We start from the raw sequence: 26,550 nt of genomic DNA, 5'->3' as shown, positions 1-26,550 counted from the left end.
GATTACATTGGTAAAATTTAGAACGAATATTCACTTATAGAAAAATATTATAGACAGGGATCCTAAATATTTAATTAGTACTAAATATAGATTGATTAAATGTTGTAACTTATTAACACAGTAAATAATTGGCTATTCTCTGTGAAACGTATGTTTACAAAAAACATACATTTCATAACATAGATATATTGTAAACATACATTTCTTGTAACTTTTATGTGTATGTAAACATTTTGGACCTAACCATGTTAGTCGTGCGTGTTTCGTTACATTGTAAATAAAATTTCAGAACAATTTCTACAGACGTACATAATTTACTCAAAAAAGTCTCTATAAATATACAAATATTTTCGTGAGCCACAATACTCACGATCAATTACTATATAATTCACATTACAACATACATTACCAAGGTAAACGATACTCTGATACTCTGAATAACGTGTTAAACATGTTAAAATCAGAATACAATAGAAGCAATAACAGTCTTATAAAAATTTGTTAGAGTCAATTATTAATAGTACCTTAAAATGTCTCTAAAAGCTTCGAATACCTTAAACATTTCTAGGAACGCGAACGATACGTTTCTAAGATTTACCGTCAAGCCCCAGCGTGCAAAGCGGACGAAACTGCAGCGCTCTGGTTGCTCTGGACAGCCGTTTGCGCGTTCACCGGCCGTTCAAAGACGGGTTCGTCGAACGCAGGCACTACTCGGCGATGAAGTGTATAGATAGGGTTAATCGGTTGGTTCCCGGTGGTGTGTAGAGATCAGCGAGCGAAAATTAGTTTGCGAGAAAAGCGTCGCGTCGCATCGCATGGCAACGTTCGCATTTTCTGCGTCGCCGGTGGCGCTGGTTCCGTCGAAACGACGACGCCGGTAGCTTTCGAGCGATTTCGGGCAGACGTGCAGCCTGCTTTCCGCCGGTGGTGGGGATAGTTACGCGGCGTTCGACTTGAGTCGGGTGGGGCGACATCACGCCGGGACGGAACAGCACGAGATTCTCGCAGTGTCGAATCCCGCCGGTTGTCTCGTTCTTTTCGTAATTGTCGTCGACTTCCTTAATCGTTAATTCCGAGTAACACACACGGCTCGTGTAACTACGCGTTCCGCGTTCAATCGTTTGCTTTCCCGATTTTTCCCCCGTTCATTAACTTGTGTGCGCGAGTTACGAACAATTTTCTAGCCTCTCGTTTAAGACCGATTGTCTCTCGTCTCTGTCCGACCACGTGACACACGTTAGTCCAAGTTCTTACCAAGAGTTACGTTTAAAAGTGTGAGAGTCCTGTTTTTGTCGCGAGGCGTGTAAGAACATTCTGGAGAAGACGTTTCGTTTCGAGAGAGTGAATCGATCGATCCATCGCCTATTAACCGAGACGTCGCACATAGTAGCCTTAGCTTTCTTACAACGACACGAGTGAGAAGCCAGTGGTGCAGTATCAGCTTTCGTTTTGCGAGATTGTTCATTTCCATTATGGAGAAGGTGAATGGTAATATCGAGAAACGATTGCCCGAGGCGGAAGAAATTTGGACTGGGAACGTGACGATGGAAGAGCCCAGAAAAGAAACCAACAACCGATCCGTCAATCCTGGTCAGGTTCTCCCTTTGATGCAGGTAAGCTTACGTAACCCGAAACTTGCCAGTTCGCTTGCAAATCATGCTGGTTCGCGTATCGTTCCGACTACGTTACCCTTACGATGTGCTATTCGCACGCGTGATTTCGAACCGATGCGATGGGTGTCATTAACCCAAGGGAAAAGGACTTAAAGCGGAAGGACTCGGGAGTCTAGTGTTCCAAGGCAGCGCCGTATCGATCGATCCCATCGAATCATGGCGAACCGGGCGATATACAGCCGCGGCCGATTTGTTAACGCGGTCTGTCACATTAATTTAGAATTATCGTGACATTATAGGAAAATTTTATTTCTTAATGATATACTGTATAATGAAAAATTTTATTTGTGACTCGAAATTTTATTTCAGACATGCCTATGTCGATTAGTCGTCTTTTATTGCTTGATTTATTTATTTAGTAATCTGCGGGCATTATCTCTATGTTATAAAGAAAATAAGAAAGAAATTACAACGTTGAGTATACAAATAAAAAAAGAAACTGAAGTACAATAATTGCAAAGCTGACTGTCTGCGCTTATAGAAAAAACCATGGAAGTGTTGATTTTGAAAATGTATGATATACATTCGCTTCGAATGGAACATTTGATTAATCATTTGACGATCGGTAAAACTGAATCGGTAAGACCGAGAAGTGTTCGCAGCAAGCAGCGAATTTATACGGAACGACACTTATTAAATTAGCATAACGGGTGTCCACACGTGATCTAAGGTGTTAGCCAATCAGTACTCTGGAATGTATTAATTTGCCGGTTTGTAACGAAAGGTGTTTCTAAGACACGTAGTATATGTATTTTTTTTCCTGGACACTTATCGCACGGGTCGTTGCGTGTTTCCATGGAACTACGAATAATTGTCGTTTCACGCTTACGTTCGATATTCGCCGGCGACGTAATAAATTCGTTTCTACGAAAATCAGGCTGACAAACATAATATAGTTGACTTTTATGCATTCACGGAAAACTTGCAGATACAAACATATATAGAATGCATATAATATATATCATATATTATACATATATATAATATACATCATATTATATCATATGCATAAATATATAAAAGTATATAAAGTATCCACGGTATAGTAGTTACGATACTTAGTAGTTAAAACAATACTCCTTGAAACATAAATACATATATGCATATGTATAAGAAATGAATTCGCATAGATATAGGATACTAAAAATTGTAACTAAATGTACAATAAACAGATAGTTCTAGAAACGACGAATCAAGCTAAAACATTTTCTTATTTTTCAAAAATCCAGACAGCACGTTTCTTTATTAAAAAAGTAAAATCTGTATGTACTGTACTATTGTACATCAATAGTTTATTGACACGGCATAAAGAGGAAAAGTACTTTGCGTTTGATACAGTCGATTCTTACGCCGCGTTAAAACGTTTCGCTGTTTTAAGTTGGTAAAACAATGGCGATATTAACCGACTATGAAGCGTGCTTCCTCCTTGAAGCTTTTTAATGCGTCCATGTTGCCATTATATTATACACCTATACGGCAACCATTCTCCCGATCCTATTTCACTCGAAATGACGTCAGTTCAGGCGGCAGTCTCGAATCCGAAGGATCATTTCCGGAGCAATGGCACGAGTATCGATTGGTCGACACGCCTGAAACTCTGAGACAAGGCGCGGATCGTGTGTAGGACGCGACATTGTGCTCCATCGATGTACCGAGATACACGAAGGCTCAATTCGCTGCCATGATAGAACGCCGATATGCATAATTATGTTCTCGGCCACGAATTTTAATGGTTTGCGATATGTCTGTGACATCCAACGAGTTATAACGAAACGATAAAAGAAACGAGAAAGAAACTGTTATCAAGAAAGTTACGTGTTTTCGTGCATGTTTTCGTGTTGGGTCTACAAGCTTAGTATCTGTTGTTTGTGACGTTACAAATTATTTTTCCTGATAATTGACGGATAACGCCAAACGAAGGAAAATAATATTGCAACTATATTACTTATTTCTGCTTTTTTAAATGTTCTTTTCCTTCTTCTTTCTTAGATTTGAGGAATAATGCAAGGATTGCCAATATTTTTCGCTTCTATTTAAGACACACTCTGTTACTAAAATAGAATTATTCATTTCTCGGCGTTCTTGCACAATAATTTGTTAATTAATGATATCAGTGAATTGATAAGTTAGAAGTTGCAAGTTATAGAATTCGACCTCACAATTTCACAATTTTATGATCGAATGGTTTATGACTGAGGAAATTTACAATAATTCGATTGTACGAGAGAACCTTGGGATTGCATTATTATTTTTATCGAAAATTTCTTTATTCCATTAGTCATTGTCCCCTTATAAGCCATTTTGTTGAATCACGCAGAAATTAAAATGCCTTAAACTATGTTAATTGACACACATACAAGAAACGACGCAGTATTTAAACAATTGAATCGACGTAATATATGCGTCGTTATTAATGAATGTATTAATGTAGGATTTCTTTTAAACCGTTAAATTAAAAGCCATTCTGTTTAGTCCAACGAAAACTATATAGCAACATAATAATAATATAACAAAGTTAATTTCTATATATGTAGTTACAAATCGATATAGATATGTAGTATCACGCGATGCAATAAAAATATCTTGAAATATTATCGGTTAATATCGTCACGGTTGTTTTTTTATACGAATAATTGATCTCCAAATTATTTCATCAATATTCGAGTGTAATCTGATTTTTTAATAAGATTGACAATTGACGTAATATTGAGGCTATAATTATTTACATAGAGTGGACCGTGACTGTTCGTTCTTCAAGTTAGACCGTGCGCAAAGACCAACATAGTTGGTTGTATTATTATGAACCATATCATAACAACGTGTCACGAAGGGTCATATTGTTTTGCAAGTGTCGAATGATATATATATATATATACATACATACATATACATATACAGCGAGCAAAAATATAAAGCTTATTTTGATTTATCCGCGCAATTATTTTTCAAATCAGTCTTTGTTCGAAAAAATATTCCTAATAGAATTTATCCTCTTTCCAGGAAGAGTTTTTACGATGGACACAAATTTCGTTTATTGCGTATAACACGAGTGTTTCTGAGATTTACAAGACGATCTTTGTTTTCTTAAATGATGTATACTTTCTTTTAGCTAGAACATAATTTATTTTTTAATAAATTCATTGATCTACGATATGAGACATCGAGTAATTTTTAAATATTTTTTCGAATATAAATTTATACTATCAATTTATTTTAATGAGGTATATTAATCGTGCAGAAATTGAAGAACACATTTTTTCTAAATTAATCGCAGATAATATAACGGAATCAGTCGTCACAGTGAATATCTTATGCCCATTTATGTCTATTTTACATAATAAATTATGTGATTTTTTAAGTATCAGCATTAGCCTGCTGTTAGTCTTCAATCTTTACACTAAACAACTAATATGTGTATTTTTTATAAAAGTACTTTTCCATTTTGGTGAATTGTATCTTCTTTAAAAAAATCTCTGTAAGATTGTGTTTTTACTATTGAAAATCAATAGAAAGAAAATTTCTTTCACGTTCTAAAAAAAAGAAAAAATCCAGTTTCACAAAGGGTAAAATATCATTCGAATAGGTATATCAAACAACTTAGAGAGGAACTTATGGTGTCATAGTGTTTATCAAATAATAAACGATAACCTTTTCCCTGAAAAATCTCGTTCAGTGGCGAGTGACTATCTATTCTTGAAGTTATTTTCTATCGGAGAGTAATTTTTTGCGACGATAGCGGCAATGATCATTGATCATTACCGTCGCGATCGTCTTAATTGTTTGAAATATGTATTCAGAAACAGAACGAGCCTGGCGCTGTTTATTGGAGTTAATGCGTTTGGACTTTAGACCACGCTATACAGGGTGTCCCGAGATAAATAATTAACGATAAGGAGAAATATAGTATTATGTTTAACGACTACGTTTTTATTTAGTACTATCATAATAATGAATATTTGCGTGGAAATATGTTATTTGTGTTTTTCTAAATATTTCATATATTCAAGATAAGACACCCTATATATATATAAGAAGTATTTCTAGAATTGATAAAAACATATTTACATTAGGACATCGTGTCGCTTCGTATATTTGTACCTAGAAGTATACCTTTCAGTTAGCCCGATTTGTTTATATGAAATTCAGAGAAAGGTTAAATTCGATGTAGTCTATCTTCTGGCGAAGGTTAAAGTGTTTTTTTTTTAAATGATAATCATAGTGTTCGATGTTTTCTATTATCGGACATTGTTGATTTATGTTCATGAAATTTTGTCAGTACATATTAATTACTCCACAATTATATTCCACGGTTTAAGAACTTTTATTTACTTAGCCCTTTTACAATATTTGTAATTGCTTAAATTTCAAACAGACCTCGAATACGTTTAAATTAAGATTTATAAATTATAAACTAATATATTTAAACTTTATAACAAGATTTTTCCATGGATAGATAAATAATATGTACACGGTTAATAGAACATCTTGTAACACTATTTTTGGTAGAATAAATTAATGTTTCAATATCATATCAGTTTCAGACAGATATTACTCATGGAACATTTTATCTTATTATTTTCATTGAAACGAATTAAAGTTTCAGTATTATAACATATTCAGATAAATATCATTAGCAGAAAATTTTGTGCTGCTATTTTCATTAAAATAAATTAAAATTCCAATATTACATCATGTTCAGGAAATAAAAGTTGAAAAGTATTTTAAAACTCTTCCTCTATCCTAGCCGTGAAATTTGTTATTCAACACAGAGAAATTCTTGGAACGATTCTAGAAACCGAATTGCTGTTCGAAGTTAAAAACGATAATCTCATGAATCGCTTGAATCACTTTGCGTTAAACACGCAATGAGCGCGATGACGTTGAAGCGGCATATTTCAAGCCTAGGCGGTATGCAGTCAGGTTCATAAATCCATTTACCTCGTTAAAAAATTAAAATGTTCGCATCAGACACGAACTACCGAATCGTATAACATGTATATTCTTCCAGTGTGTGTATTTTTCTTGAAATTTATCGTCGATACGATTAATTTCCCGTTGAGTTACACACTCTCGTGGAACTTTGAACGTAGACAGCGGTTATAATTTCTCGCGAAACCGCTATTAAAATAATCTCTCTCTCGCGCTCTCGATTGCCAGCGAAACGTACGAGCGTCTCAGAAATTGGACTGATCAACTCTGCTTTTTTATATTTCTCGATTTTATTACGTAGGTAATGTAATTAATCTTCAGTTCTCAGGGCACGAACAATTTTCTTAGATAAAAATTAAATGCCACTTGGAATCGAAAAAATATCATTAAATTCCACAGAGAAACGTTAAGAGATAATCTCCGTAACATTTAATTATATTTCAATCTTTCAGTAGGTATTTTCAACCTCATTCTTTTATTCGTAACTTTTATATTTTTTAATGCTTCTATGAACAACGCTGTTTCGGTTATACGCGGATGTTTTTCTTTTTTTAAATTTCGACTCACTTTATCTCGAATCACTTTATTCAGTATACGTTTACGAGTCTCTTTATTACGGCGATTAAGAGAAGTGAGAAAGAGCGAATGCGGATTCGTTCGTATGAACCAATTCCTCACAAATTGCCACTGCGGATCAAGAAGCAAACGGCCAGTGTGTTCGTGCGAGTTACATAGTTACTGTTTCACTGTATAAGTAAATTATGTACATAATATGTATGTAAATACACGTATAAATATATGCACGTGCATTGGAAGAATATAAATGTACGTATATGTACATGTACTTCAATCTTTCGTGACGTCTATTCTTAACTACACGAATATTCGCGTGCCCTGCATTGTTTGAAAAAGCACTCTATCCAAAACTTCTACGTGATTTTTTTTAATTGATCTTTTTATTGATATATTAGATTAACAAACTCACAGTACTCAAGGGGGACCATCTTTAATACTTATTATCGTATGTTTAAGATGATTACTAATTTTTTACTACATACATATATGTTTCCAATAAATATCTTATACTTCTACCAATATGATCGCGATAATTGTGTCTCGTTATGGTATTAACGAAATTTCGAAATGTCGTATGTAACACATACGCAATTTTTTATATAAATGTTCTCTATTCTAAATGTTCAAATACTTTCGTGTGTCATTTATACAGTGTAGAACAGCTGGCATTACAAACGATTACTTAACCAACCGTATTTCTCGCATTCATTGTATTTATCGGTTTTTAATAATACCGTTCGTGAATATTCCAGCCATTCTGACTCCTCTGAATCGCTGAATTAATTAACTCGGATGCCCCGATGACGCTGTTGGAAGGATTACGTAATAGACTCGCTGTGAAATGACATTTTTTCTTTTGGCGAAGGTGTACACTTCGGATCTTGTTCCTTCTGTCGTTCTATACTGATTCGTCATGGTCTGAGAACTTATTTAGTAACATTTTCGAATTCTGTGAATAGACACAGAATGGCTGTTGGTTGGAAGATGGAGTATTTTGCTTGACGGAGATAGTGTTGTTTGCTACTATCTTATGTAATTCGTGGGAAGGAAAAAAGAGATAAGTGGTGTAATCAGACTGTATAGATATTTTTGTTTTATTAATTCTCAAGTATATGATTTTTCAAAATATAGCAAGATATTTTGAAATTATTGGTTTATACGTTGCAAGAACATGGAAAAATAATTTGAAATATTCGTACCACTTTTTTGATCGAAGGAAAAGATTTATCGCTAAAGAGATTGTTGTTAAATTCTTTTTTTTTCTATAAAAGGGTAAGAGGAATTTTTTATATATAATGTCGTAATAACTACAAATGGCACAGACGTTCGAATTATAGCTGGGAAAGATTACAAAAGACGAAATAACTTGTTTATGAACAGACAGACACTTTATGTCTTTGTGCTATGAATACATCATTAATTTAGACACTATACAGTAAATGTTATGTGTCTACTATATTGGGGAATACAGGTATGTTGCCAAATGGCAGTTGCATTTAAAGATTAATGTTCCCTGGAATATGATGTGAAATTTGTTCCTTTGAAAAGAAAGAAAATTTTTATGAATACATCATCTGGTAAAATATAATAAATGTACGATAACGATAAAGTGATATATGCGAAATCTAGATATATGAATATCTGTTAAGAACATTTAGATTAAAATAATGCAATTAATATTTTGATGTAACGAGAAATGTACATCATCTGATAAAAATATATCGTTGCTTTAGATACATTTCATAAGACGTGATAAAAATTCGATAGCAAACAAAATGATATACGATAAATATCATAGGTATATGATTATTGTAACTTTCACGTTCCTAAACCTGCTAAAGCTCATTTTCTTCATTGAACCTATAAAACTGTATAATTGTCTTGTGTAATAACAACTATATAATCCACAGAATGATAAATTAACCTAATAAGAAAATTGACATTATTCAATATATTCCTATGTTATTAAGTAATTTAAAAAAAGTCCTCTTACCCTTTTATCGCGCTTTCTAATTAAACAAACATATTCTGGCTCCTACAACATTGAGATATTGAAATGCTAACAATCACGAAACAATCCTGTTGTATCTGTGGCGTCACACGTCATTTAAATTAATCACGCTTCCGATAATTTGTCTTCGGCACATTAATTAACGTCCTGTCGCCGTCGAGTATATGCAATCGTTTATGACTTATTATAAATCATTTCTACAACCATTTAAACTCCGAAACTTCTTCGTCGCGTCTTGTCGTCCTTTCCGTTGGTTTACGCTCGTTTAATTCGTTGGCGTGTACAGTTATCTATCAGTCGATTTGAGACATTATGGCTGCTTTGTATTAATTTGGTCATTGTTAGGGACAGATCGAAAGCTGATTTCTAACTTTACAAAATTCGAATTCGATATCGAAAAATGTTATTGTATATTTACGTTTTACAATATTTCGAAGTAGAATATCTTGAAATAATTGTTCAAATGATTACCAGGAAGGGTAGTTTTTCTCTAATCACTGTAATTAAAAAATCGGATAAAGTTTCGTTTAAAATAAAATATCCTATGAAAATCTTATTGAGAAAGTCCACGTAGCCGCTGATTGTTTAAGTCCTTGTCATCATTACCATTTTCATGTATTTAATTTAAAAGACTCGTACAGAACGGAAAGAAATCATGCTACGGTTAACAGACGAGTGCAAAGAGTTAATAATAATGGTAGATAGTGATTTTGGTTAAGAAAAAATAATACACATAGGGTTTTCTAATGTGGAAAAATTGGTATGCCAATGGTTCGTATATATCTCTGCATACCGAAAACGCAAACTTGGCCAAAGATGACGCTCTCATATATTACATATTCAAATGGAACGTCCCACTAAAGAAAAAGTGTCACTGTGTTAACCGGAAGTCAGCAACGTCTTCCAGTGAAAGCTTCTTCGATATTTCTTGGCTGATTACTATATAATTGGCCTCGCGCATACGGTAATGAGCAACTCGTGGTTAATGGCAACGATTCTTCGTATCATGAAGCAAGGAAAGAAACGTTCATTTTCTTGGCGTGAAAAAAAGGTAATAATTTGTCGAGGAAGGATGAGATACGATAGATTACGTTTTACGGCTTGGAAAGGAAAAGAGAAACCGTCTAATTACTTAGGAATCATATAGATTTTTGTACTCTTTGATAGACTTCGTCTTGTTTAACTATTGCGTAATCCTTTTTTAAGGAAAATGAATGATGATGTTGGTTTTAATAATGAATGGAATATAGACAGTGTCAATGTTATTTGAAGTTACAGTGAAAGTGACGAAGAAGTTTGTTTATCTTCGCTGCAATAGGATTGCAGATGTTTGATTAATCGTATCATTTTTATATATAGCTTGAATTTAATCAACAACGAAATAAAATTTAAGACTACAGAAAACAAGACGAAGATGTAAACGAAAGAAATGTATAGAGAAAACTATACTACAGTAGAAAGAATAAAACTGGAGCAATATTTAGGGCATTTAAGACGGTGGAAGAAAAGATACAATATTTTGAATAAGACAAAATTATTCTTAACCAAAGTACACATTTTATATGTTTCGATTACAAATCTTTGTTTTATTCATTATTTATTTATTTTATTCATTTATCTCGGAACTATTATTCATTATGTAGTAATCTAATAGAATTTTAGAAGAAAATAATCCATCGATTCAAATGGCTTTTACTTCGGTTAAATATTTTTATTTTAATACAATTGATCTGGAAATTATTATGCAATGACCCACTATTACTTTCTTACTATCGATCAAAGAGCAGAGAATAATTCATTCTTCCTGCTCATCGAATCATCGAAAATCGTCGATTATTCTTTCCAAACTATACACTCGATTCACTTTTTTTTATTAGTCTTTTCGTTGCCTTTAATAAACTGTCATCTTAACAGAGGTGTTACGTCAATCCTCGATTCAGTCACTTTGTTCTTGCGTTGAAAAACTTTTTTAAACCGCCCACGTGCAGGCATTCTTCGATACGGTTGCCCGTCGACATCGATAACCGGACTGATCTTTAAATAGAATAAACGTTTTGTCACCGGCAACCGAGGGTCGGTGATCGTACGTGAAAGTAACGAGAATGAAGAAAAGGTTAAGCGAAAGGTAGAACCACTTTGGTCTACCTAAACGATCGACATGCCATTACGAATTCAATGGTGCTTTAAATGGAGTTCAGCCTTATCAAGCCTTTGCGTATTCCTTTGCATAATTCAACGTCACTGACTGCCAGTGGCTGCCCATCAGTATCCACGATCATTCCGTCTTGTCACTCGTCTTTTCGCGTTTCATTGCTATCTTGTTCCTTTGGCAGGTGTATCTAAGCTTTGAATTGCATCTCGTATTCACATGGCCGTTAATTTCAATTTTCTATTATCGTCGTTAATTGGCGTCGATCATTTCAAGAAATATCTCCTCGTCCGTGAGAAGATCTAGTAATTGCTTCTATATGAAATAAATTGGTAAGAAGTGTTTGAAATACGTGAAGTTTTGAAAGATTTGACATTTCTTTCCCGAAACAGGTTTGTTTAGAGTTTACAGGAATATTTCACGCTTCTTTCTTTGATCGTTATCTTCTTTACTGTTTCTGTCTGTTTGCTGTATAATTCATTCCACCTTTCAAAGGAATTTGAATTCGTTTATGATTAGTATGATCTATCGAAGAATTATAAAGGTTCCAACAATTGGCGAAAAATCTTAACAAACGAACATATGCATATTTTTATAGAAGGTATGACCTAAATTGAGATTCGTTTTATTTACCACGTACTATAACGAGCATTTTAGTTTAGATGTTATATATTACATCTAACCTATTCACGATAGCTTTTATCTTGGATATGTAACTGGAAATATTTCAAGCTGAAATCCAAGCTTGATTTTATCCTGTCGTCAGTGTATTCATTTTTAGACACAGCGTGTTCGTAAACGACCCTTTAAGCTTGAGACCTGCAGGCTCGTAGCTTGGCTCGTGCTCCGTGTGTACGACCACTAAATTTCGGTTTTACAACGTAGACGTAATTAAAGTCACTCTGACCGGTTATAATAAACGGGGCAGTAAATTATTACGGAGGCCGTAGAACAGGCCAGCCCACGAAAGGATACGATTCTTCGTTGAAGGAGCCCTAAGGACCTTAAGAACGCTGACGATACGATTCGCGTGAGAATTTCTCGTTTATCCTGCGGAATCCTCGAGAGTGTTTTCGAGTAAACAGAAACATCCTCGAGAAGCAAACAACTTTGCTAATAAATACCTTGTTTCCTGTTAACAGGAAAAATTCTTGTAGATAGAAGATTAGAATTATACTCATGGAATGATGAAACTAATTGTATAACGTGTATCTTTAATAACGTATATGTTTCCTAAGATAAAAATTTAGAGTGCCTATTGTCTTTGAGAAAAAGAAATTGTTTCATCTATTCTTAGATATAATTAAAAATGAAAAAGAGAAATTTGTTTTTACATATAGTATGATTATGAAAAGATCGATTCTATTTCCTCTAGAATTGTACGTATTATTTTTGCATCAATTTTGATTATGTGAATTATTCACGTCAAAAATTTCAAAATTCCTTTAATTAAAAACCTTCGATCTTTGTCCTAATTGGAAATAAGACAAAAAAAGGAAGAAATTTATTAGCCACTTTGAGATACATTTATTCGAAATATAATGTCAACATATCTCTTAGTAGCTTCCCATTAAAAACTCCGTGTTCTCTAAACCTATCCGATTATCAAATAAATCATCAAACAGATAATCCCGAACCGTTGGATTTTTAATTTTCACCATGACTAGGGGGTAAATTTCTGATTCTTCGAATTTCGATCGCGTTTTCAGACCTTTCTTGCAAACCTACTCTGGAGAAGTGAATTGGAGTGCTCAGAAAACGTCGAAACGAACCTATACTAATAAAATCTTGATCGAAACTCGAGAAACCACGAATATGCAATGGCAAACCTCTTGTACCTTCCAAGTAACGGAACATCAGGAAGGGTTAATTAAGTCGCGATTGAAGCATCTGTTCGATCAAATGGCAAGCAGAGATCGCTCGGCGAACGATTTACTTATCCCGAGTAACATCATGGGAAAGACGATCTGCTTTCTAATTACATCCTTTTATGGAGATCCAAGGGCGCGTTCACTTTCGTGGCTCGTTAAAACCGACCGAAATCGACTCGTTAATCGTGGCGGTTTCTTCGGTGGAATTAGTGTCGAAGAACGAGGCGATGCCACTAGCCTCGTGTGTGCCGCTGTCGAAAATAGAAGCACTCGCGGTCAAACGCGCGAAACCGGTCACCTCTCCGTAGAATAGCGCGCTAGTTAAGGTCAGGATATTTCTGGACGTGGATGAAAGTGGTGTGGATTGGTATTCGCAAAGACGAACTGTTTCTTTCGTGGCTGGTTAATCGTGTTAGTAGGTGAAATTAACACTGTTTCCGCGACGCTGAAACTTTTTTTAAGGTTGATATCCTTCGATCAATACATCGAAGATATATCTTCGTTACTTTATAATTTTTCAATTTTCGTATGTTTGCACACTGTCTTGCATTTTTATCGAATGCTTCCTTGAACCAGGAATAAGGCACGGTAATTCGTTTGGTTTTGCTATGCTCTCTATAATTAATCTAAACTTCTCGAAGAGTAAAGTTTCGTATTAGCCTAGAAATGTTATTGGAACTCTTTACAATAGTTCTGTGTAAAGTTTATAATGGTTTAAGTGCAGTTTAAAGTGATTTGATTCATGCAATTTCTACTGAAAGTCTCGTAACTTATGTTAGAATATTGATAAAAGTTAGAATGTTTACGAGATGTCCGAGAAACGAAATGGAAAATTTCAAGGCTCGCAGTAGGGTTAATTGTCATTGGAATTCTACATATATTTAGTTTTTAATAATATTTTTGTCTCAGTGGTAAATATATTATAAGATTATTTCAAAATGTTTTTGAAATGTTTTTTGAAATGTTTTCGCAACCTAAAGGATTGCAACTAACAAACGTGCTATAGTTATTAATTCAGAAAATACATAAACTCTCAAATAAGCATTCGACACGACGTGTAAACTTTATTTTACGTAGAATAATACGTAGGATAGCTTACAGAAACTTCACCGCTGATTAAAATCTACATTCTGATTAAATGTTAATAAACGTGGGATCATTGTGCAAATAGCGGAGGATCGTTACGTTGTCTTCAACATAATTCTTTCTCGTAAGCGTACGAAACGTAGATCGAAGATATAATAGTAAACAAAAAGAAAAAGAACAATTCAACATCGTCTCCTCGTACGTTAATGATTTCGCGTCACATAATTAATTGGTACTCTACGTGGCACGAAACATAGCTTCAAATTATCGCGCAGGTAGCACGATAACTCTCATTAATCGGTCACTGCACTTTTATTGTACCGGAAACGCGCTACCTAAAATTCAATTTTTCCGTCGTTATCTGGTCTAGCGTTTCCTTAATTTCGTAAACGTCCAAAAATTAGAAAAATACGAATTTTTTAAGATAATAGCTAGCCTCGCATTTGTTTAGTTACGTAAACGTTCAGAAATATGAAAAACGAATTCTTGGAAATAATACGTCGCTTTATAAGTAGGATATTTATGCAGATTGATATTTTTGATAATGTAACTAGTGGACTATGGTCCCACTTAGTGTTATCTGGAAAAGGTCGAGGAGATCCTCTATACCACTTGAACAATTTTTTAAACCAAAAATTATTTTAAACGAAGAAAAATTACAATAAATTTGTAAGAAATGTTTCAATTCTGAAACTAATAATTTTTATAAAACTGGAATAAATAAGTGAAAAGAATTACGTAGAAATTGCTCTTCTTAAATATATAATATTGAAATTTTATTTGGAAATAGAACTTTCCGTATGCACCGATCTAAAATATTTTTTCTTCGTTCAGATTTCTTTCGTATTAATGGCGTATCCAAGTAACATATAGGGTCATTCTGTAAATCGTTGTCATTCGTTAAATAAAGCAGCCGGAGGTTTTTTCAATCTACATCGAAAATGTCCAGGACCATGTAGAATTAGTCGAGTAGATCTCGAAGGTCGCGATAAATCTTTTGGTCGGTCCGAGTGCGGAAAAGGATGAGTAGACTCAGCACATGCAGACCAAGCGCAGTGTTTCGCAAATTGAAGACTGCGAAGGAATTTTATCCTTTGCTTACGTCAGTTTCGAACTTACTATTCTTGGAAGTGTAGTCTCGAGAATGACTATTTTTTTTATATTCATTTTATGGAAGAAGTTTTGTCTTGTTTTGTGTCTATATAAAGCTTAGCACTTTTTGTACGAATTTAGGAGCCATAGATTTTTTTTTTTTTATTAACGTCTACTTCTTCAGATGATAATGAATGATGGAAAAATTTGATGATTTGCAATTCATAATTTTGCTACTTCCCCAAATCGGTTTTTTGCTGGATGTCTGTTACTCTTGTTATTAATTTAGAAAATAATAGCGTACACGTGAGCTAACTTAAAAAGATCAGAGATTCTTAAAATGCCAAATAGAAATCGCAGAAACTTCAAGCACGGATCTCTTAAAATAGAAGCAACCGGACAAAACCATACGAAACAGGTTGAAACTCATCCTCGGGAGACTCAAGGGAAGCTAGTTATTGTTTTAATTTCTACGTTCTCTGTGCAAGTCAGAATTGCCTCATCCAGCACGTTTTGATTTTGACGCAAATCAGAAAATGTACGCGTTTCAAGGCGCATAGAAACAAAGAGTCCTTATATTTCGCGTTTGTGCAGCCTTATCGGAAGAAAAGGGGAACGATTTCGTTATTTGTGAGAAAAGAAAAGTGTTGTTATTTATCGCGTGGAAAAGTCGAGTAACACTTTCCATGCTGGTTGTCGCTGTTGGCCAGTTCTGATGCTGCAGACACGGGGCAACGACCCATTGATCCCACGGGAGACTCTGCACCGTTGCAACTGGCACACAGGTCAAACTGCATCGACTTGTAGAAATGGTTAGGGGTGTAGCGGCACATGAATCAGAGGATAATTCAAATCATGTTGTTTCATCATACTTAGGTTAGAATACAAGTAATGTAAGAACAAATAGACTCCTGGTAAAACAATGTCGCCGCTACGCATAACCGTCGAACAAAGACGAATTTGAATCTTCCGACCCCCATCTCCGCCCCCAACCAGTATAAATAAACCAACGCAACCGAAAGAGTACAGTATCTAACAGTATCTTCGAGTATCTACGAGTATCAACGAGCGATCTACCAAGTTACATGACGAACATTTATTGAGTATTCATTTTATACTTCGTATTAACTCAGCGATTATAGGCTGTAATTTATTACATATTATAGGCTGTTAATTTATTATTTTAAATAAATTCGACGGTTACGACAACAAACGATAACAAATAAATTTCACGGTCAAACTTCCGATATACTTTGTCCTCTACAGAGTCGGTTCATGCGCTGGCTATTCCTATTGCTCGGTACAGAATAATTAAAATCATAATGGCAGGCGAGAGTGTCGAAATCGATTCTGTTATTACGAGTGTAGGAATATGGAAAGGAAAAATGATCGCATATGGCGAAATTTTTTGGAACCGCTGACTTGGAACGTAGATCGAAGTTTGGGAACTAGGTTCAGCTTTTTAGATTGGAATTTCAATTCACATTTGATAATTAGCGTTTGGTATACGGCAACATTCTTCGCTTGGCTTACGATACAAGGTATATTTAAGTCCAGGAGCTAGGTTTAGATTTTTCTACGGTGCTAATGAAGCTTTAAAAATATAACACGTTACACTCAGAAAAGTGTCACTGCATGACGAATGTATTCGTTTCATGAAACGATTGAATTAATTGGTTTACTTACCTAGTGAAACACATTGCTCACGTACGAGTCATTCGATACCTCGGAAGTGTGTTTGTTGGACGAAGTTAATAATAAAACCGAGGGCGGAGTGAAAGAGCCAGATATTAATTACATCACCACGATTTTTTTAAAACAGTTTCAGGTCCCCCTTCGTGTCTTTATATGGGTTGCCTTTCCATAACGTAATAAGTGAAATGTGTTATTTATCTTATTCCAGGAAAGTAATATCGCAATGATGTATAAATGTTTCAGACACAGCTGACCCCGTCCTTTTACATCATGCGTAATGCAGTAGGATTCACGAGTTTGTTTTTCAAATTTTAGAAATTTTCTTGAGATTTTCTTTGCGTGATTATTCTTCTCGTGAACTCATCGTACGTTGTTTGCTTCTTAAAAATAACTTCTAGTACGATGATTAGGACATTTTATGCAAATAGACTTCACTTCAGAAGTTTTCTCGTCTTCAAGGAAATGTGCCAATGTGGCCTAAAAATGTTAGACTAGTCAAAGGTCGAACGTTCATCTTCGTGAACGAGTTTCTAAAATAGAAAAGAGGAAAATAGAAAAAATAATGGATGAACCGTCTAGTAAATTTTAATCTTTCCAACTGTTCATGAATTCTTCTCGACAAAGGATAATAGTTTGATTATTCAGAAATATTCAAGTCGTAAAGTTGATGTGTGTGTGACATAAAATAGAAAGAAATTCTAATTAATATTCTTTTTCGCTATTTCTTTCCGAAGTATCTATTATTACAATCTTTTTAGACTTTGCAATTCCTTTCGTTATTTCAGCGTTTAGTTTTTATTCAACCAAAGCAACTAATGTCTAGAATGATCGTTTTTTAATCTCTACGTTCCGTCATTATTTGAGAACCGCTGCTTTAAACTATCTCCTCTCACGAATGAAACATTTCCAAAAATTTCTTCTTTTGTAAATTCTCCAACAAAATACTTTACACAAAAGTACAAATTTCTTTTTCCGCCAGTATCTCAAAATACAAACAAGCAAAGTATGGAACAAAAGACACCTGTTACAAGTTAAAGGGAAAAATGTTGAACACGCAAGATGTCGTAAACATAGAAACTTTCATGTAACTCTCGTGCAATTTCCATTATAATCTTAATCGTAAACGCCAACGTTTGGGATAATGTATGCCACGTGCGGTTTTGTTTTGGATAACACTCCGGAACATTTTCAAGCATTGTCGTGTCCGCGATAACTACCTTCGCGAATCAGCAATCGGGAAATAAATTAGCATAGGCCCAGCCACGTCGAACCGGATTCACCAAGGTCGACGATATAGAGAGTATCGTCGTTCTACCTGGTTCAAGCGGAAACCGAGCAATTTTTTATTTCGAGTAATACGTACGATACAGCGAAACTTCATTTGTCATAATTTACCGAGGAATAAATAGTTTGTATAATAGAAATTCTCCAGAGTAGTTATGTTTTTTAATTCGTAATAACAGGAGTTCGCATTCAGATAAATGGATACACTCATTAATTCATTAAAAGTTGATAGATCTTTCTCAATTTCCATCTCAGGATCTAGCAATGGACTTGGTTTATAAGTTTTATATTTAATCATTTATTCACTCCTTGATCTATCATTTTAATGCTCAACTACTTATCCTAATTATTCAATTATATATTCTATTTCTTTTTCTATCTTTGCCTCTCAATCATTCCTAACCATCACAGTTCTCTGCTAAGCGTTTTGAACATTGAAATAAATTTTCTTCCATATTTCCATATCTAGCTTCTGCCTAATTAATCTTTGGCTATTTCTCTGCCTACTTTCATTTTTATTAAACATACAATCATAGTGTGACATCGTCTTTATATACAACACATATTTTCATTCCGGGCAATCAATTTCTTTTAATTGTAATATCGTGCTTGAATTGTTCAATTTTGTTATTCTGTAATTGTCTTTCCACATTAGTAACTTATCTATTCTTTTACCTTCACTTCTCGATTATTCCAACGAATAGTCATACGAATTTCTTTAATTGACTAGCTATAATTCGCTTCAAATAAATGGAATTCTACGCTAACTACCTTGCAATTAATTCAATTATTTTTAATTTGTAAGGAAGTTGATCGACTATCGTCAAAGGAATTTTACAATGCAACCATGTGTTCGAATAATAAGAAATCGTCGATATTATCGGTAGACAGGTGCGAATCGATTTCACTTTCCGTTCTGTTTGCAAACTATGTATCTATTTTTTTCTTGAAGACATCTGTTCGATGTTTCAATAAGTGTCCTTCTTCTTTCTATATTTTTCTTCTTTTTACACGTCTTACCATTGTCTGATCGTATTATTTTCGAGTGATCGTGCTTGCTGCTCTGTTTGTCGTTCAACAGAAATTCATGTCATAATGTCGTGCAAGTATAAAGGTGTTGTGACGTCAGTGAATTGGTAATCGAACGCGGTAATAGGAAACGAAATATTTGCGAGCTGTTTCGAAATACAGTGGCTAGTGGTATACTAAACTTCTCGACTGAATTTTAATGTTCACACACTGCAAACACTAAATTACCTGCCACTCGACTAAACCACTGCAACGTCTTACTAAACTACTCGATTAAATTTCGATATTTACACACAGTAAGTTACTAAATTACTCACCACTTAATTAAATTACTGGACGTGTCTGAATCAGCCTTAAGAATCAGAGAGTTAACATCATAGAGTCGATCACTTTGGCTTCCCATTCATTCTTGATTCGTTCTTATCTCGGAATGCACTTCGCCATTGAATTTCGCTTTCATTCGTTTGATATTACGTAAAAATACCGGCAGGTCTTCGTTTTTCCGACCGTATTATTATATGCACGTTGCTGTTTGTGGATCAAGGTATTGCCAACGATTCACACGTTCTATATTGTCAACCTGAATCGCCACGTCTGATAGACTCGTTAAAAATTTAGACTCGTAATTAGCGTAGAGTCGCGGACTTAGCCATATCATAGCATCGCTAACATTTTTCTGTAGTTGAATAATAATAGACCGAACGAATTAGAAATGCAAAGCAAGAGTATTAAACGTTGCCTGCATTATTTCACGCATCGTGGATTATTAACGAATAAAAAATTAAAAACGTGAAAAATGACGAATGTACACAGAATATACATTATATGCAGAAATACATGGAATGTTTAAAGCATGGTAATCATTAAAGCGAGGATTTTTATAAATGTATGGGAAATTTTAGGGTGAGAAGAATGCAGAAGGTGCATATCATATGCAAAGATATAGATAAAAGTTGTATAATATTGTTATAATATTAATAATAATAAAATAATTAAATAATATTAATAATAATAAATAATAATAAAATTGTTATAATATTTACCAGCTGACCAAATTTCTGTTTGTGTTTCATTTCCTTGAGTGTATTCATAGGAATATAAATTTGAATATTTATTCAAAATATAGTGATTATTATTGTAATTAATGAATATACAGAAAAGTGTCAAAAGTACAACACTATCGCTATTTTTATTTCGCTGTTGTCTAATAACTTTCGTTATTCTATCAGTATACGAGTTTCGTACTTTCCCGTGTCACGGTGTGAAATCAGAATTTTTCCTTCTATCAGTCAAACCTCGAAGGAGAAATTTTCCGATATATTGTTCAATGGAGTCTTCGGTGTTTCGAAAAGCGCTATGACCAATTCGTCGACGAACGATTATCAATTAGACGTGTTCTTCAGAAAAAGTTTACTTCAAAGAAAGTGGATAAAAATCTTAAAGGGTAGAAAGGATTCAGGAAGTTCAAGTTCCACGTTGAAGAATCGATGGTATCATAATGTCTACCATAAATCACGTGTTATCATTACCACTACTTCTATAGTCATTTCTTCGATCGTGTGAAAATTGATTGTACCAAAAATAACAAACAAATAAAATTTTCGACGTAAATTGTCATCGTGATGAATCCTCGAAAATATATAGAACAATTCGAATATAAAGAACAATTCTATTGTCCATTGTTCTTATCGTTTTCAACGCGATGAAATATTCATTTCGTAGAACGAATTATCGCAAGTAAATACAAATGGAGATAGATACGCGCGATTAAAATAGAAAAATTGATTTTTTTGCGCCTGTGATGTATTGTAGTGGATTGAAATAACGAAAAACTCGACGAGAATCGATTAAGCAAACACGTAAAATCCAACGAGAGTCCAATAATAATCGCCTTATCAGTAGCTTATCGCTATTCAATTAAAACCCGTTTAATTATTTTCAGTAAAACGAAGGTCGACCTGTCGAATTTGAACGACAGTTGCGCAACGAATAAAAATTTGCACCACTTGAAAACCACGAGCGTCTAACATTCGTTTTAAATCGTCGACCATGTTCTGCTATTACGTCGCTTTTGCCAATTACCTGATCATGATTTCCAGTTTTCTAATATATTCAGCGTAATATCAATGAAACTAATTAAAAATCTACACCTGACTGTATATCTTCAAAAATTCACCGTTTCGTTCGTTTTTTGAAACTAATTATAATGTACATCAAGCTATTTACATTCAAAAACACACTGCTCAAATATATTACGATATCTTCAAAACCCTATGATTTACTCGAAAACCTAGTAATCTTTTCGAAAGTCTCCAATTTACTCAAATGCACCTGAACATCCTCAAAACCTTACAATTTACTCAAATATTTTCCAAATGTTTCGATGTTACGACTCAATTTGTTCAGAACTTTCTAATTTACTATGATTCGTCTGCATATTTCCAACACACTGGAATCTACTTAAACATGCTGCAATATTCTCCAAAACTCTACAATCCATTCACAATGCAGCTTAATATTTTTAGAATCTTACAATTTATTCAGAGCAATTCACTCAAGAAAAATAGCATTTCCTATGCAAAGTTTCGCTCTCTAGATATTCTAAGAAATCTGTTCAAACCTCTTCAAACCTAAAATTCTAAGGATAGAAGCGAATGACCGAAAATCAGAGTCAGACGTTGCGAATATAAAGGACGCATATTTCCTTCTCTTCTAGAAGAACAAAAAACATGTCGATTGGCTTGAAAATATCGCGCGGGGACCTTTCGATCGATAAATCGGTCCGGCCAGGAATGGAAACGGCCGAGTGCAACGGTGCTCGTTACGCCTGGAGGCTTTCGACGGCGAAATACCATGCAGAATTCCGCGTGTCCCTTTCATCGAAGCTCCAATCATCCTCGTGTGTTCGCGAGTACGCGCAGCGGTGTCACGCGTAAAAGTGGACGCAGGAAAGCGGCGTTCTCTCTTCTTGTTACTTCTCTCCGTGGTTATGTAAGCGAGTTCGTTCGAGCGTGGACAGAGGCTGGCATAATCTGACATCGGGAATAGATTAGGGGATATCGAGCGTGATCGCGGTACGTACCCATTGCCCGTGTAAGTATAGTGCAGTTTGATGACGCTTGAGAATACTTCGAGATATTAGCACGTTCATTTCGAACACTTTGCATCCGAGTCGGTATATAATCTCACGATACGTATGTGCTGGTCTATGATAAACGTATGTGCTGGTCCGCGATGAATGTGTGTGACGTGAATGATACAGATGGCCGATGCAAATAAAGAATCATTAAACTTTGAGGAATATTAGGATACGAATGAAATGTTGGTATAAAAATAGATCGCGTATAAAAATTATTCGTTCGCAGAGATAATAGAAATTCGATCAATGATGAATGTGTTAAACCGGGTTTGTCTTTATCCAAGAAAACTCGGAGAATAAGAATAAAGTATTAGGTCGTCCGAAAACTTTCTTTCGTTTTATAAAGAAATAATAGATGCACAATATTTTTGTTTTATATTATTTTATCGAACTACGTATGATCCATTTTGTTCTATCAAGATAAAGATTACAACGTTCGACAGATTAGATTTCATTTTTGTATAAAGATGCGTTGTTGTGAAAGACGTGTCTGTAAAAGAAAGACACCTTTCGGATAACCTAATAGAAATAATATAAGTGGAATTTCGAAGACGAGATCTATTTAGCCTACGTTGATTCATCTCGAAAAAGTTAACGATTTTATATGAAAATTATCAGTTAGTATCTGTATCATACGTAATAGAAACTTAGAACGAAGTGAGTAGTTTAGATTTTTATATAATTGTGAAGAATTCGCAGGTGTACAAATGCACGCAGAATTATATGAAATTTCATACAATTTCGTTCATTCGCTCATGTGTAGTACAGTAGTTATAATATTTGGTAGGTAAAACAAATATCCTCTTAGGTTCGTAAAATGAATTTGCATATATATTCACGTTCTACGAACGAGTATTTTAAGCTAACTGTATGCTCACCCGACGAAGGAAAAAGAGCAAGAGTAAAGCACCTATGCTCGTATACAAAAAGATCATGAGCTGAATTCATGTTAGTCGATTAATTTATGTTGCTTCAACTTTCAAGCTGAAAAAACGCATAGAATAATGGGACTGTAAAGGGTTAAAAGGCGCCGGAAAAGCTTGACAAAGCAGTGGCGCGCGAATGTGTAACGCGTTTGGAAGTCAGAGGGGATGGACGATTCTGCCGCTCGAGGATTTCCAGCCTCTGCTGGATTCATCATCGACTCGCACGTGGCAGCGTGTATACGCGGCTACGGCTCGTGAAAGGCCGCGCGATTCGTGTTGGGTAATCGCAGACGATTTTTTCGCGCGACGGGTTTTGAAATAGGCAACGCCACGGGGCGAGCACAAAGAAAGCTGGTGAAAAAAGAAGCGAGGCCGCGATCGAGATCTTTGCCGATCCTTCGATGCCTCCGGATTCTCTTGATCCTTTCGTTGCTAGATCTCTGCACGCAGGTGCCTTTCGAGACGAGTTTTGAAACAGGGCTTTCTAGCCTTTGATATCGTAACATGTATTACATATTATGACTCTTGCATCCTTCCAAGTCAGCGTGAAAAATAAAACGGCGCGTAACGAAATAAGGATTAATACTATTTGCTAATTTATATGGTTAATTAGCATAGGCTCTTTCGTTTATAGTGTGCCCACGAAGAAAGGATTATCCGCCGCAAGATAGGAAAGAACTTTTATCGTTTACTCGAATATCGAAAATAGAAAATATTTTCTATCGTTAAACGTTACGATCGTTTTATATTCGGATTTATAAAAACAATAGCGTCTAAGTATTCGATAGCTGAGAAATAGGAGTAGGTAATATTATTCGTAAAAATTGCCGAGTATTTCGGAAATATCGTTCTGAATCTGAAATGAAGAATACTCGATTGTTAGAAGTTAAATTTTTAACGCGAAACGAGGATCAAAAAGCACGAGGTAAAATGTCGAAGTTCTTAAAATTACATCAACACGTAGTAATCGGATTTATAAAAGGCACGAAAAATTTCTCTCTCTTGGTTCGACGTCGAAAAAGCGTTTTTCATCGTTGTAAGTGAATAACTTCGATTTTCTCGTAAAAAATACCGTCAACGGAAAAGCAATTATTCCGCCAATGCAAGAACAATAATGTTCTTTCGTGTTTTAGTTTCGTTCTAATTGTATTATTAAATTTCTGCTTGTGTTTTAACTAAGTTCCTCCCACGTTTTCTCCCTATTCACTTTTCATGCAGAAAATAACGAGGAGAAGGGAAGGAGAACTTGTGAATTTTTTCCTCGAATTTTAGATTTCTCCAGCTCCGCAATTTCTATTCGATAAATTCGACATTTTTTATTACTTATCAATGACTGATATTTACGAACATTTATGAATTTATGGAAAATTCAAATATGGAACGAAACAAATTACTACTGTAATATCGTGATATAATGTGTTTACAAAGAGTGGACAATAGAGATGTTAATCAGACAGAAAAAGACGATTGTTGTTCAACCTGAACTATTCACGCCAAACGTACAGAAAACAGCGCAATCCACACTCTCTCGGCAACGCCACTCGCAACCTCTGTCTCCGCTCAGCTCGCACTCTGCTTCTCGACTCGCACTCTCTGCTTTTCGACTAACTCTCTGGCCGTTGCCGCATTCTGTTGCCTTTTTCCTAGGCCCACCGCACACGTGTTCTGCAGGCGCTCGTGGCCAGGGTCACGTAGGTCTTTTCCACGAAACTATGCACTTGAAAAGACCGATGACACATTGATGGACCCGACGGCGCCTCGGCTCTCGCGATATTGTTCATAGTTCGCCCGATATTTCTTAGGCCTTTCGTCCACGATACTACATTCGGCCATCCTGCAATAACATCTGCCCTCAGATGTTGTCTTCTATCTCGCTGTCATCAGATGCGTCACTTTCGGCGTTTAGGACCCAAGGTTTCATAAAATCGAGGTGTGTGCGGGTCCTTCCTTCGGTACTGCTTCGCACGCTTTCTTCTTTTCTTGTAATTCCGCAGGTTCCCTTCTAGCTTACCTATGTTTCGTTCGGTTAGGCTACAGTCAAGGCAGTTGGATACCACGTGTTCGACCTTTTCGCGTAACCCCTTGAACCAGAAGTCCTTCTTGACCATAGCTTCTGTTTTGGTAACCTCGAAATGCCCACGCTCGTGCGCTTGCCTGACTACTTGAGCCCGCATCGCCTTCGATACTACTATTAGCACATCGTCCTTACACTCCTTAGACAAAATATTGTTGCTTACTACCTGCCCATCGGCCTGACTGCACGATGCGGCGTCCAAAATCCTACGGACTTCAATGTCCTTGTTCTGTGCCCTTCTCAACCGTGCAATCAGCCCGTCTTCACTCTCCGTTACATACATAGTGCTCGGCAGGGGGTTCCTACTCGGAGCATCTACATGCTGCATACTTTTCCCCGGCCGATGACACACCTGATACTTAAACTCGTCTGGTAACAAGGCCCATCTAGCCGCACGCACACACAAATCTTTCTTTCTAACTACACCTATCGGACTCGCATACTCCGAGTCTGACGATTTGATGACACCCTCGTTTGTCCACGCTTCCATCAGATCATCTACTTCCCTTCTTTCCGACGGCGCCAGTCTTCGCGGTCTTCGCGCTACCGGTTTGTCGCTTTTCAGAACTATTTTCGCGGTTATCCCGACGTCTCTCTTCTTCTCCGGCCTATACCCTTTAATAATATCCCGAATGGCTTCACGGTAATGAGGTTCTCGTACATGCGACAAGTCGATCTCGTCGGATTGTTCTATCGCGTTTACCCTCAGTACATCCGGCGCGTCCTCGTGACCGTCGGTCTGATCGTCGAGTCGTAAAAATGTCACCTCGCCCCGTTTGACTCGCAACTCTACCTGGTCTAAAAAATCGGTACCTAAGAGTAGACTGTGTCTTGTCATTACCTTATTGGAAACAACATGCAGGGTGACAGTAAAGTCGTACCCGTCGCCCGCCATTACCCTTGTAAACTCGCCCCAGGTACTATTGCCAGCGGAACCAAAACCAGAGGTGGTGATCCTAACCTCGCATACTCATCCGCTCGTATGAACGTAAAGTCACTACCTGTATCCACTAACG

The 26,550-nt window shown here is 35.7% G+C and overlaps 1 protein-coding gene across 1 annotated transcript in view; it reads left to right on the top strand.

Moving 5' to 3' along the window:
* The first annotated feature begins 937 nt into the window (after positions 1-937).
* LOC126867893 (terminal nucleotidyltransferase 5C) overlaps positions 938-26,550 on the top strand; it is a 161,865-nt gene continuing 136,252 nt past the window's right edge. Inside the window, exon 1 of the mRNA XM_050622967.1 lies at positions 938-1,613. Coding sequence (XP_050478924.1) covers positions 1,473-1,613 — 141 coding nt within the window. The 5' untranslated portion in view covers positions 938-1,472. The remainder of the gene's footprint in view (positions 1,614-26,550) is intronic.

This window comes from Bombus huntii, chromosome 7 (genome assembly GCF_024542735.1).
Source record: "Bombus huntii isolate Logan2020A chromosome 7, iyBomHunt1.1, whole genome shotgun sequence".
Lineage (NCBI taxonomy): Eukaryota > Metazoa > Arthropoda > Insecta > Hymenoptera > Apidae > Bombus > Bombus huntii.
This window is presented reverse-complemented; position numbering and strand designations above follow the sequence as displayed.